The 14,602-nt window shown below is 40.0% G+C and overlaps 1 protein-coding gene across 2 annotated transcripts in view; it reads left to right on the top strand.

Annotated features, from left to right (window-relative positions):
* The window catches only part of cntnap2a (contactin associated protein 2a), a 350,626-nt gene that overhangs the window by 212,630 nt on the left and 123,394 nt on the right, over positions 1-14,602 (top strand). For both annotated transcript variants that reach the window (XM_059327332.1, XM_059327333.1), the window contains 2 exons: positions 3,179-3,328; positions 13,772-13,934. In XM_059327332.1, coding sequence (XP_059183315.1) covers positions 3,179-3,328; positions 13,772-13,934 — 313 coding nt within the window. The remainder of the gene's footprint in view (positions 1-3,178; positions 3,329-13,771; positions 13,935-14,602) is intronic.

The following is a 14,602-nucleotide window of genomic DNA, read 5'->3' as shown; positions in this document are numbered from 1 at the left end:
GTATTTCTACTGTCAGGGACATTTTTTATCAGGTTAAGCAAAGTGCAGCCGTACAATTAAACAAAAGCAAAATTTGTTTAAGAGAGGGAAAAAGACAACATTGGACTGGTTCTGGTATCAGTGTCCGCTCAAGGTTGCGGTATTTATCGGACATTAAAAATGTGGCATCAAGCTGTTTTTATGTATGACATTGTGGCACCTACGTACATTAGACATAAGTAATGCTTATTCTCTACACATCATCACTTATCTTGTTTATGCAGTTGTTAAGTAGCTGCACACTCACCTTTAACATGTGTATTATCTGGATTAACAGAAAAGCCTTGGCAAGGTTTCCAAATGTAACCCATTGAATTAGTGCCTCTGCTGACATAAATAATGAATGGTACGCTATCAGAAGACAGAAAAAAATCCTTGGCTGGCTGGAATTGTGAACAAAAATGTTTTATGTAACAATAATAAAAAGTTGTTTGTCCCTTACAGAAAGGCACGAGTTATAAGTGCCAAAATGTGAGAATATCTCGGTCAAATGTTATTTTAAAATGATATAATTACTGTCTTTTCCACATTTCATTATTCATTATTTGAGATCATTTTCAACCTTTCAGTGGTTTTAATGGGTTATTTTTCAGTTGGTAAAGACATTGTTGCCACAGTATGGTGGCTTTTTCTTTGTAATGAGTATTCAAAGTGAGGACATGTGACGATGTGAGTGAACCCACGGTGCAACTTCTTCATTTTTATTTCATTCCAAACAAAAACAGAGCAAAGTGAGCGGTCGGCCCTCCACCTTGTTATCAGGCCCATGCATATGAATGACAACTCTAAAAGAAGCCATGAAACAATCTTATCTAGTCAAATCTGAACAATTCTCTTATTCTTCTGTTCTCCTTCATTACCTGTCCTCTTTTTATCTGTGGCAGACAGCCGGCATGTGTGTGATTTGAGCCTGTGTGTTTGGCATGTGACAGAGAGAGAGAGAGAGAGAGAGAGAGAGAGAGAGAGAGAGAGAGGCACGTATTGGTGTGTGTAACATTCAGTTTTTGTGCGTCTGTGCAGTGTGAGGATTCAATAACAGCGCTATCACTGATAAGCTCATCATTCAGAGCTATTGCAGGTGATGTAAAACAGATGAGGGGACACGAGGTTACACAGTATCTATTTTCCATTACATTCAAGAGGTTATAGAGAGGGACGGAATGGAGCAGAGAGCTTGATAGTGATTACATCAAACCAATATACAGTCAGAAATGTGATTGCCAGTAAAGGAGAACATCAAGGTCTCTTTCTACCACAACTGACTTTTTCAATGTCTAATTTTCTGTCGTTATTACTTCTCAGTTTGCAACTTCTCTAAGCAGAACAATAATGAAATATTAAACTGCATCCTTGTATTTTATTCCCTGACACATAATCACATTCATGTTTGTACTGCTGTGTGTGTGTGTGTGTGTGTGTGTGTGTGATTTTGCATATTTAACCAGCACTGCCCTGGACAAGGCCACATCGCTCTCACCCCTCGGCAGGTGGCCATCTTGGCTTTTGGTTTCTTTGGTCACTGTCATGACCACACACGGAGGCATACACACAGTCACCCTGCTGATGGAGATTAATTAGTGTAGACTCCCTACTGACACAAAAGTCAGGGTCTACAAGTGCATTCTGGGAAGAAATAAACAATGTGAAAGTGTGCCTTGTAGATGGTGAAGACACGTGTATTAACGGCCACACAGGAAAGTACAGAACAGAAACTTGTACACTATGGTGTCAATGTGATACATGTAGACATGTGCAGACAGCAAGCAAAGGTGTATTGACTTGCATGCAGATCCACGAGTAAATGCACTCTGCTGAAATTGATTTGCACGTGACCGTACCTTGAACTTCGCTACAGTGTCCTCAATATCGATGTATTACAGTCAGTGAAGCAGTGAGATGAGCTGAATTGAAAAAGACAGACAATGCAGCAGATGGCCACAAGAGGAGAGGAAAATAAAGATAGAGATGAAAAGGGGGAAAGTGAAATGCAGAAATATAGAAGAGGAAATAAAGACAGAGAGATGGAAGAAAGAATCAGGGACAGAGAGGGGGGCAGAGAGGGAAGGATGAATAGAGATTGGTGTCAGTAAGAGGTGATGTATAGAGGAGAGGGTGATGAGAGTGAGCTGGCTTCTCTCTCGGCTCCAGTAGTAATGTCCCTTTCCAAAACATCACTCATATTTAATGGAGCACAGCTACAAGGGAAGAGAGAGAAAAGGAGAGCACAACACTCACATGCACACACACACACACACACACACACACACACTCTCTCTCTCTCTCTCTCTCTCTCTCTCTTTCTCTACACTGACATATACAGACAGCGCAACACATTACAGACTTCTACACACTTGCACAGAGTGCTCAAAGCTTGCATGCACAGATAGAGAACATGCACGCACATGCACCTTGGTACTCAGACGCAAACAGGGTTCTCTGAGAGTTAATGGAGTTGAGCGCAGGGGCCTTGAGACTGGAAGCTGCACTCGGCTTGGAGAGGGGGGCGAAAGAAAGAAGGAGTGAGAGAACAAAAGAGGAGCAAAGAAGAATTGGGGAGCATTGGCATATATATGAGAATATGTGTGGAAGTGAGGAAGAAATGTGTTAGAGGCAGGAAGATGATCGCCTGTGTAGCATGTCTTAACCACATTTGCCAGGCAGCTGAGATGGAGGCATTAGACAGGGAAAACACAGCAATGCAATAATTGTGCATGGAGAAAAAACTGCTGTATGACAAAGTAGAAGGTAAACAGCGAATGATAGCCACACATTGACAGAAATTGTATTTCCTAGTTTCACCACCCACGTACTTCTCACCCATGACGAGTCACCCAGTCGTCTTTTCCTTAAAGGGGACATATCATGAAAAACTCACTTTTTCAGTGCTTCTGCACATACATTTGGGTATCTGGAGTGCCTACCCACCCACAAACTGTCAGATAAGACATTTTTGTGGGCTGCCAACATCTGAAAACATGTGCCATTTAGATTTGGATGGGGATGTCAGTCAGCTAAAACCTTGTACTCACTGAGACGGTTTTGCACATACAGAACTTGATGTTTATAATTTACACTTTTGAAAAGACGCTTTTTTAAGTGTGTGTTTTCTGAAGATATTTTTATGTTTGCTCCCCTCCAGGTTCGGGCCTGAACGACGGCCAATGGCACGCAATACGTTTGGTCGCCAAGGAGAACTTTGCCATGCTGACGATAGATGGCGAGGAGGCGTCTGCTGTGCGCTCCACCTCACCTCTCATCATCACCACGGGAGGAACCTATCACTTAGGAGGTAAGGGTCACCCAAATTTCCATAGATCTGACAAAAACATCATACCCCTCACTTCCATGTCGATTAATCATCATGCCATCTACGGGCAGATTATGAGATTATGGGCTCAGACATGTAAGGCCATCTTTCTCATTTAGGAGAAAGACACACAGATTTTCTAGTTGTATAGCCTCTTTCCATTTGTGTTTTGTGTCTCTTTGTGGTCATTTTGGCCCAGTTGTTGTGAGTCATTGTGGCCTCTTCATAGTTGTTTTGATCTTTGGTAGTCTTTTTTTGGTCCCTTTGTAGTTGTATTATGTTTCTTATTGGTCATTTTGAGCCCCTTCCTGGTTGTTACGTGTCTCTTTGAGTGACATGTTGATGTTGAAGGCAAGGTGGGCCCCTAACACTTTTGGCCCCCATGCCTGTTCTGGTTAGCCCTTTCAGTAATCCATCCATGGCGCCGTCACGTTCCTCTCCAGTGGCCAGAAATAAAAATGTTTTGAAAAATGTAACCTAAAAAATGATCCTGTTTTGTTGTTTTGTTTTTTACTCGATCTTGACTACTTTTTTGATCAATTCTATTTCTTTTTACTCTTACTATTGTCAACTTCCATTTGTGGTTGCTATTAAGCAAGGGATATTACATTTTGTGGTTAAATGCAAAGCTTCCTATTGCTTGAATAATTATTAGAAGCCAAGGTCACAGACACCTATTAAAATACATGTTAGTTAACTTGCCTTACCTTGTTTTGGCTTGTTTGTATGGAATCTTCTTGTAGAGAAATGTGTTTTTGTAGGGCTCAGTGAAACTTCTTATATGAGCTGTACCAACTGAAGTCTCATCCATCTGTGTGTGTGTGTGTGTGTGTGTTTACAGGCTAAATATGTCTACAAATCATTTATCTCGATAGAAATCTATATCCCAGTGGCCAGAGTTCAGGAAGTTACTCACTTAGCAAGAGCACAGACACAACTAGACCACTGGATACACACAAGAAGACAGAGGGGAACTTATACTAACACACACACTCACACACACACACACACACACACACACACACACACACACACACACAGACAGAGCAGCCACAATCTGTCTGAATTACGAAGACGCCAGGTTAATGATGCCAGACACCGCTGTCCGTCTGTTGGAAGATGGTCCGTATCTAAGTGTGCATGTGTGACTTTGTGTGTGTTTGTGTGTGTGTCGGGTGTGTGGGCACCTGTATGAAATTACAGTAACTGAGAGAGATAGTCCAGGCTCTGATAGCTCCATCAGGACTCTGTTCCTCTCTCTCCCTCCTCTCTATCAGAGTACAATCTCTTCCATCAAGCAAGACCATTTCCCCAGGCCAGTCAATAAGGATCAGAGCACCTCACACGCACACGTCCACATTCTTTTATTCTGTTGTCCATCTTAATTTATTCCTCACTGCTGTCGAATTAATCCCCCTTGAGCCCATGATGACTGTACTTTTTGTTTATGAAATCTAAGTTTGAGAGGCCTTGATATGCTAATTAAATTTCACTGAGAAATCATCCAAAACCTGCTTCATTTTTAATGATTTTTGAACTCTCACTTTTTTAATAGGTTTTCTCTGCTTCTTTAATCCGGGGTGTTGAAGAGGCTTTCAATATTAACACTTAATCTTTTATTATCACTTATCTCTCTTTCACCTCAACACTTTTCATCTCTATCTGTCTTTTCTAGTTTCTATCCTCTCTCCTCTCTTCTTCCTTCTCACCCTGTAGTCTCAGTTTTGATCCAATTGGTGATTTATTGATTTTGGTAAGCTGAGTTGAGAATCAATGGCGGCTGAGAGGAGAGGATCTCAGTAATGTCTTTACCCCTTGAAGAGGACAAAAGAGACAGACAGGGAGAGTAAGAGAGCGGAAGAGTGAAACTGAAGAGAAGACAGATTAAAGTTATGGAAGAGGAGAAAGTAGAGACAAGGAACGAGACGAAGAGACGTTTTTGGCAGAGAAATGTAAAAGATGGCAAGTTAATAACTGAATGCAGGTTTTGAGAGGGAAAATGGAAGTGAAAGCTGTATCATAAGGAGCTGAGAGGCTGAGAGGCAGGGTGACAGTGAGACATAAAATCCCAGAGGCAGTACCTGCATGGCATCAGAAGAAACAGGCAATTCACATATTCAGGTAGATTCACATGTGCTTTTGTTTCTGTGTCATACTAGATGTGTCTTTCCCTTGTGAATACACTCAGATATGCTCACACAATTACATGCAATAGTTCTCACAGAAGTTTTTTATCCCCCTACTGACAGAGGTAATGTGTGGGCTGAATTGGCAGCAGCTGTGACTGGGGTTTACTCGTTAGTTTTACATGACATAATGAATACTGTGGAGCAGGCAGCCTGGTGGTAAACACTCACAGTCTGAGGGCTGCAGGGGCTACAGAACTGCTGATTATTGCTACGGCAAGGAGTACAAAGAGATATTTAGGCCACCGCTTCACAGGAGGAGAAGTTTCAGGAAGACATTTTTGGAACTATTTCAACCAGTTCATTCTTAGTTCAGACTTGAGATTCCTATTTCATGTGAAAAGGTGTGTGTACTGTTGTAGGTTGTTTCAGCTCCAGGAAATATTTAAGTTTGCCCTTAACTTTTTGACAATTGGGTTTGGTTTTACTTTAAATTTATACAGCATGCTGATCGGTCCTCCCATTTCATGACCTGAATTTACTTTCTGTTACTCTATGCCTCGCCTCGCTATTATCACAGACGTACAATGAAGGCACGAAGCCATCTAAATCTGCATGCATGTAGTTTAGTGTGGGCGTGCATGACTGTACAAACACTACGTGCGTGTTTTTCACCACATGCTCTGAAACTCACGAGCACATATACATACAGAAACACACTCAACTTAGAACTCAGACAGAATATCTAACATTTATTCAAAAACATTCCACCTCATCACATTTGGGGGGTAATTTCCATCCCAGCACAGAGGTAACCGAATAATATAGTGAGTGTACAAAAGATAGTTTAGCCTTTGGCTTGCCCTCAATTACTCTCTCAGATCATTCAGCTTGATGAGTCAAAGAGGCCAAGCGCATTAAGCTGTCCTAAAGCTCTCTTACAATATTCCATCAGCACTTTTTATGCGACTGTTCTGTCAGTAGGCTACAATTAGCAGAAAGCGCCCAGTATCATGAACAATCCATGTTCTTTTATATACAGGACGAAGCTTTGAATAATTGCTGAGAGTCATTTGTGTAGTCATCCAGGTAACCATCTGCTTCAAATCTCATGGCTTCAAGGCATCAATCTGCTGTGTTTTCATTGGCAGCAGTTGTTGATCAGTGACCACAGTTTGCACCAGACTTCCTAAACAAAGCAATACTGCTACTACCACTTCATCTGACTGTATTAGAATAATGTAGCTTTAAACCCCTTAACATTGTGAGATAGCAGGTCAACAGTAGATACCCCATAGAAGTGAAATACGCCCTTTGACGGCTGGAAACCTGAAGATTAATTTAATATGCAGCTCAGCACTGTGTGACCAGTTGTTCTAGTAATGAATCTGTAATATTAATTAATTAATCAGTTAATTAATTAAGATTATTTATTATATGAAGGCCATTCTGATGCTCAATTATCTCATAAATTGTTGCAGTAAATTTTGGGTTGATACCTTTGTTACACAGATTTGGTGCAAAATTTGTCTTTTTTTTAACATGAGAATTGATTTAAAAAATGTCAAGAAGCACTCCGAATTACCACACTGAGACACCAAATCCTTGAGGGTCCTTTGCGATATTTTTTTCAAATATTGCTCCCTAGGTCCATTAAAGTTTCATGAGGCTATAATTGTCCTTGAGGTTACAGCATTTAATACAGTGAGCTTAAGTTTAAAACATTTCTAACCACAATTTGAAGGATTCTATGGGGACTAACTTTGTCAAACATGAATAAAAATTGGGCTCATTGAATCTACAAGAGTCTCAGCATTCCAGTCATACCCAATTTATAAAATTGTAACACTGTTTAGCAGAAATATTCAAATGCAATAGGCGAAACTGCATGAGAAAAACTGTGTTTTCGTTCAGATATATTGATGTCAGAGATCAAGGGAACCCTTTTTCAAACGTCCGTGTGGAACACTGAGGTTTATAGACAGATAGATTTGTTTGACAAAATTTAAAAATACATGACAAGCTGATCATACCAGTTTTCATACAAGAGAAAAAAATCTGCATTGAAATACATTTAAAAAAAGCCAGAGGGCTTATTTCCATTGTGGTCCTCTTATTATAACACACTTATTTTGACAATAGGAACATGCCTTCAGCCATTTCTGTCTTGTTTGTCCTCTCTTCATCTAATTGTGATGCATGTACTGAACATATTATGGTGTTTTCTCTGCATGTTAAATTAATTTTGGGAATGGGAGTGCCACTGTAGAAATCTTGCTTGGATGTCAGAGGAAAGAGGGTTTGACTATCCGTCTGTTTCTATATTCTTCATTTTATGTTTTTTCCCACTGCAGCTTAATGTTTATCAAGCATGTCCAATTGCCACATTAAACCAAATTAGGACCTATTAGTTTTATACTGAAGCTTGACTGCCACACATATGCAGGGACATACATACAATATGCACACGGACAATGTCTAAAGCACTGGGGGTTTTCTGACATTAAAGCATATTATGATTAAAGTGAGAAAGGATGAGTGCACCTGGGTAACAGGTAATTTTCCTTCTACGCTATTTAAACCAATACTGTGCACCTACATACAAACACACATACACATAAAGCATGTTGAGAAAAAGGTATCTTGTGAAATTACCGGTCTGTGTAATCAAATAGAAAGTAAATCAGTGTGTGTGTGTGTGTGTGTGTGGGTGGTCCTACCTGTTAAAGTGGACAGAATACCACCAGTGGCAGATGATTACTTTTATTTTTAGCCAATTGCTGTTTGTTTATCCTAACAGTGATGATTTTGGGCTCTATCTGGTGCAAAGTGCCGTGCATGGATACTCTCATTGGTAGTTTTCAGACCAATGCATTTTTCATTTTTACACCCTGCATCCACGTTGTGTAAGTAGTTGTGTACCTGCTACCATCAGTGAGCCAAAGGGCATGGTAGTCCTAAACTGAGGTGTGGTCAGGAACATTGTTGGCATATTGCTTTCTTTCAGCAACAAAAATCAATTGCGACACTGGCCAACAAAACCCTGTTCTGAAGTGGATGGCTCTGTAATTTCCTGCTATTTAAAAGGCACATTATTCAGGCAGTACGATGCATACACTCTACTTGTAAGCCACACACACACACACACACACACACACACAAATGCACAGAAGTGCTTGTCCTGCTCAGTTAAATAGGTTATCTTTGCATTTGCCCATATGCAGTAAAATAGAGTTGTTGATGGGGCAGAAGATGGTGAGATGGCCGAGGCAGAGGGTCCATTGAATGAATAGTAGTGCACCAGGTACAGGTACACTTGGCTTTTAAACAGAATGGGAGAGGACACTCTGATTGGTTTAATTCATGTTAGACCCAAAACACACCAGTGGTTAATTAGAGACTTACATTGTGCCCAGGTTATGTGTGGTTTAACTAGTAAAAGTGGAGTGGGAGGTGCACTTGCACCGTGTACTTTAGACTATGCACAATAGATCATTTATAAAGGGCCGTATGTCTGAATTGAGACATTTTTGCAACAGAAAAGTAACACAGTCTGAAACATGTTCCCTCCACACAGCAGTTGATCTTCACTTTGATGCATAAATATTCTTTTTAATTAAGGAAAACTCATTTTTTAAACATAACAGAGCTCCTTAATGCTTTTAGATAACATTAATATTAATACCATTGAGGTTTAATGCGAAGACAAGCATGCTGACATAAAAATATTTGCTAATTAATGCTTTAATTAACTTAATAAATTACTTTATTTGCATAAGTGGTTATGTTTAATGCATTTTGATGGCTATGATGGAACATTACACAGCTCAAGTACCATTCCCAAAGAGTTAAAAGCCCAAATTATGCAGCCAGTACATTTTCCTTTCTTTACTTTTCTCCCTTATTTCTGGCAACTTTTTTAGTTGGAACATTGTTTTGTCGAAATAATAATTTTATAGTAAGCCTCGACATGCTTTATTTCAAAAGATGAAAGTTTTTCACTGGAATGACATATTCCCTGAGAAGTTTTCTTTGAGTTAAGTGGCATTAAAGTTACCAGCCAAGAGTTTTGCTTTACTTACAATTGCCCTGCCTTTTCTAATTCTGTGGCATTAAAATTCACATGGCATGGCCTAAACCCAAGGTTACAGAGTTACAGGATATTATACTTTAGATGTCAGAGGAAGGAAAAGGCTTGGCTCTGAGCCTCTGACATCCTATCCTCACCATACCCCTTTTCTTAATTCTACTCTTCTCTGTTTTCTTTTCTCCACTTTTCCTCCCTTACTCATTTCTTCCGTTCTCTGCGATTTCTCAGTTTATCGCCTCTTCTTCTTTTTTTGGCCATCATCCTCGCCTCTTTCCTCTCATCCCTCTTATCCTCTTTAACCGGGTCGGCCCCTTCCTTTGCCTCCCCTCGTCTTCCCTCTCCTCTCATCTCCACCCCTCCATCCTTCGAGCGCCTGCTTTTAGAAGCAGCCTCCTGAACCCAAAGCCTATTTTACGGGGAGTAGTTTCTCACTCCTGACGCTGCGCTTAGAGAAATTAGTAAGTGACTGACACGAGACATCCGCAAATTGAATTTCTCAAGAGGGAAGACAGACGGACACTCACACAAACACACACATGCACATACACAAGGCCACAAAGTCATGCTCTTTTCTTTGCAGGAACAGGGCACAAATGGATATACTAATGAGGGAGAAGTCAATTATGGGGCGTTCCACCCTGACGCATGCTGGTGTTTGATAACTGTGGGGGGGAAATAAGAGCGTTCTCTGTTTCCGTTATTAGTTTTGCAATCTCCAATTCTTTACCAATTTTGTAACTCTTCTGAGTTGTTCCAAACTGTGTCACAGCATTTCTTAGCTCATTGCGTCTTTTGTCATCATTTTGCAAATGGCATGTTTCCTCACATTTATTTTATGTGTATGAATAAATGACTTAAACTTTGCTTTTCCATTACAATCTACAGTATACTATGATGCCTTTCTTCGCATTTTAAAAAAAGTGTTATGATGCTGCCTACACTATTTTGCTCCCTCCAGTATTTTAACCTTCATCTTAGCTGTAAAAAAATATTTCAAACATGTGGTGTAAATTAATACTCACTGCATACATTTCAGTGGTAATTGTAATACATAGCATGCTTCTAGCATCCAAACACTGTCACTCTGATGCTCAGATGCATTAATAAAGGAGCAACTTGTGCTGTCTGAACATGTATATTAGCACTTTTGTGATTGCACATATAGTCTTATGCACATCTACCATTATGTTTATATGCAATAATTTCCTTTAAATGCAACACAATTTGCACTGAAACAGATTGAAAATGCAATAACTTGACCATTAATGTAATAAAATGTTGTGGATGACTGATATTGTAATAACATTTTTTCCTGATAATGTAATACATTTCAGATGGGATCGTTTTTAAAACTGATGATGTAATCATTTCAATGGATAATGTAATAATATTTTTCTGACAAATGGAAAGTGTGCAAATATACAGCATTTATAATAATGTTCCAAATTTTATTACATCTTCAGCTGTTATTACATTTTCAAAAAAACAACTTGTATGCAAAAGTGTTTGGCACTCATCAACGTTATGTTTGTTTGAAAGTTCTCTATAAGGTGCTCCAAGTGTGTGTTGCAGTGGGGTTTTTTTCTTTCTGTTAAGGGAAATGGCTCAGAGAGAAATAGCAGCAGGTGGTTAATAGATAAGCACAGTTTTCTTGGTGTGAATTTGGGAGAATGTAAATATTGTTTTTGGCAACAATTTTGGTCTCTTCTGAATATGTTGTAGAGTTGCAGCCTCAGAATATTTGTTTCATTTCCACGTCTAAGCATTTTGGCCCATTTCCAGCTTATCTGTTCTGAAAGCAGATACGTCCCCGAAATGTGTTGGGATGTGGAAACAAGTGTTCTGTGGCCTGAGAGCTAGCCGTGCCAGTCAGATGGTGTGCAGGTAGTGGAGAGCTGGTGCTGGTCTTCCAGTGTGTATTGTATGAGGAGCTCTTTGGGCACAACAGGAGGGCTGTGATAGATTGCCAGCAAGACTGCAGGGGATTATTGCTGCTGTTCCAGATCCTGAGGGGTTATGAGAGATAGAGCTTTTGTTTATACTACAAATTAAAAGCACACAGCATCGTAGCTTTCAGGGAGAAAAAATAAAATGTGGTCAGACATTCTTAGCTTGGATTTAGGCTATGGTGTGTGTGATAGCTGGAGGATGTACAGATGTACGACCACATCTACGCTTTGTTTGCCAAGTGTTTGTCTCTGTTTGACTCCAGCTCATTAATCTTGCTCTGTATCTTCCTCTGTTTGTCACTGCAGCTGCAATATCACATTCTGATTCATCACTGGTCATGGCTTTTAGAGCGATAATAAGGTGAAAACATGGTGCTTTGACCAAATTTAAAGCCTGACTCCTCTCAGGATATATTTCCTCTTAGACTCATTTAGCCAACTAATATTCATTTAATATGCAAATTATTTTAGTGCAATGCCCAGGTGAACATTTACAGTGTTAATCAAATTGGCACCAGGGAGCTGCCCAGTACAGCTGCTAATTTCTCCAAAGGGATTCAGGAGGTTAAGTGGTTATGTAAAGGTATTTCTAATGGTTGTCTAACATAGTTGTTTGTTTGTTTGTTTGCTTGTTTGTTTGTTTGTTTGTTTAAATCCAAGACTTGTGTATTTCTGCATAACGTAAAACGTACATATCAAATGAAACGTGACCAGTTTCAGTACAAATTTAGATGCAGAAGTATTTTCAGTTGAAATCTCTAAAATAATTTTTTCAATTCAAAATGAGCAGTCTGTGGGCTAAATCAGGTGATACCCAACAAACACGTAGGATGTTTTCATGTAGTTAAATTGGGAAAACTACCCAGGGGTGGTTTGGATAGAATAACAGAAAAGCCACCCCCAGTTAGCTTTCACAACCTAGCAACATTCACCCAACCAGCCATGCTTTCCATCCATGCATTGCTCCGTTCACTCTGCCAAACTGTCAGGGAGGCTGCATTTCCTTTGCATTCAAATGCAATCCACAGCACACAAAGTCTGCCAGCCAGCTGCAGTCTGCTCTGTTTCCCATCTTCTCTCTCGCCTTTCACTGTCTGTCTGTCTCCCACTCCTCTGGAAAGACAGCAGACAGGTGTGGCAGGAGAAGAGACAGATGGCAAGGATGACAGGAGAGGAACTTTTGGGGGAGGAAATGAAAATCAGAAGATGTGAAGAAAGGGATGAATCTAGCACACACACACACACACACACACATACATGCAGGAACACACATTTTGCTTTTCTGCTGCTCTATTTGCTGGCATATCAGTCAGCTGCTGTCAATTGTGTTGGTACACACACATACACATACACATTGCATATGCCCTCTATAATAAGCCTTTTTGATGCTTTGGCCTTGAGGCTAATAGGCATGCCGGAGTGTGTGACAGCTTATAACATCACGATGATGGAGATGTCATTGAGCTGCAGTGTTTTATGAGTGACCTGTGTGCTTGTGGCAAAGATTGAATTCCGGGCTTCATCTCCGATATCTGACAGTCCATGTACACTATAATAACGCCTGTAGATGTACAGGCTTACATACTTTATACAGAGAACACATTCACTGTAAACAGGTATTTGAAAACACATTTGTACATGTAGAATGAACAAATGCCTTCCTAATAACCATGAACATACATTTGAGGAAATCATTTAGCATGCACGCACACACTCGTCACATGCACATAGTTTTGTCCTAGCCTTGTCCTCATTTCAGTCAAGGCCCAGTGCTACCTCTGGACGGGCCATTGACTCTTGTATCTCATAAAGGAACTGTATATAGTAAAACCTATATGTCCTCTAGTGTATTGCAGCCTTAGCACCAGTATTAAGGCTAATGGGCCTTGTGGATAAGCTCTAAAACATGAGGACTGATGAAAGTTCATGGCTTTAAAAAGTGACAATAACCAGGCAGCAGCCGGGTTTGTTGTTCCTCGTCAAGGATGATATCGTTGTTAAGTCTGATGTCTACGTCTAAAGAAGGTCGTCTTTTCATGATGCGTTTTAAAACGTGGATCAAAGGAATTCATCTTTTCTTGTTTATTGTCATCTTCCCACACTCTTTCACCTCTTTCTCTCCGTTCTACGAACACAAGCTGCTGTGCATTTCTTTGTTTTTGTTCCCTCTCAAATTCTGCTTTGTGTTCAGTTTATTCATCTCCCACTCTCTGTGATTTGTAAAAGAATACAAAACAAAGTTTTATTTTGCTGCTTTCAGGGTATTTTCTCCAGACGCTGTTCCCACCCACCCATCGTTCCTTCCAGGGCTGCATGCAAGCAATCTTGGTGGACGACCAACCAGCTGATTTGCATGCGGTGGAAAAAGGCACTATGGGAGCTTTTGAGAACGTCAGCCTCGACATGTGTGCAATCATAGATAGGTAAGAGTGATAATTCCTGCACGCACACAATCATTCATAAATGAAAATACACATTCAGGAATTATGCAAAGCACTAAAACAATGTGTCATAAGTGTCATAAATCAAATGGTTTTAAATTGGAAGAGTCATAGAAACAGTCTCTGAGTTCTTATCCGCAGATGCATGATTCAGGGCTCTGGGTGTTGTGTGTGAAATATGTGTGTGTGGCTGTGTGCTTGTCATACTGATAAATGGACATAATTGATGTGGTGGATTCACAGTGTAAAGGGATGTGTGTAAATTGTATATTTTTCATTTTAAAGTGAAATAAAAGAGTAGGTCTCATCCTTGGAAAACACTGTGTGATCTTAATCAAACATCAAAAATGAGCTACGCATTTCTCTATTTCATTGCCAAGTATAACTGAGCTGGATATTCTGCACATCACGTCCCAATGTTGGCTCACTGGAAGCAGTCATTACAACTTGTTGACATTTTAATTTATTTCCCTGTCATAGACTAGACAAACACATTGAGATGGATTTGCCATATATGAAATCATCCATGCCTTGAGCTCAGTTTGAGTGCTTCTTTACTCTGAAGCGGATGCCTGTGTGCAAAATATATAAACTTTGTGGGGTGCTGTAACCTTCAGGGATCAAGCCTTATTCTGTGTTAAATAATCATT

This window comes from Centropristis striata, chromosome 23, assembly GCF_030273125.1.
Source record: "Centropristis striata isolate RG_2023a ecotype Rhode Island chromosome 23, C.striata_1.0, whole genome shotgun sequence".
NCBI lineage: Eukaryota > Metazoa > Chordata > Actinopteri > Perciformes > Serranidae > Centropristis > Centropristis striata.
Note: the sequence above shows the minus strand (reverse complement) of the source record. Positions and strands in the feature narration are given on the sequence as shown.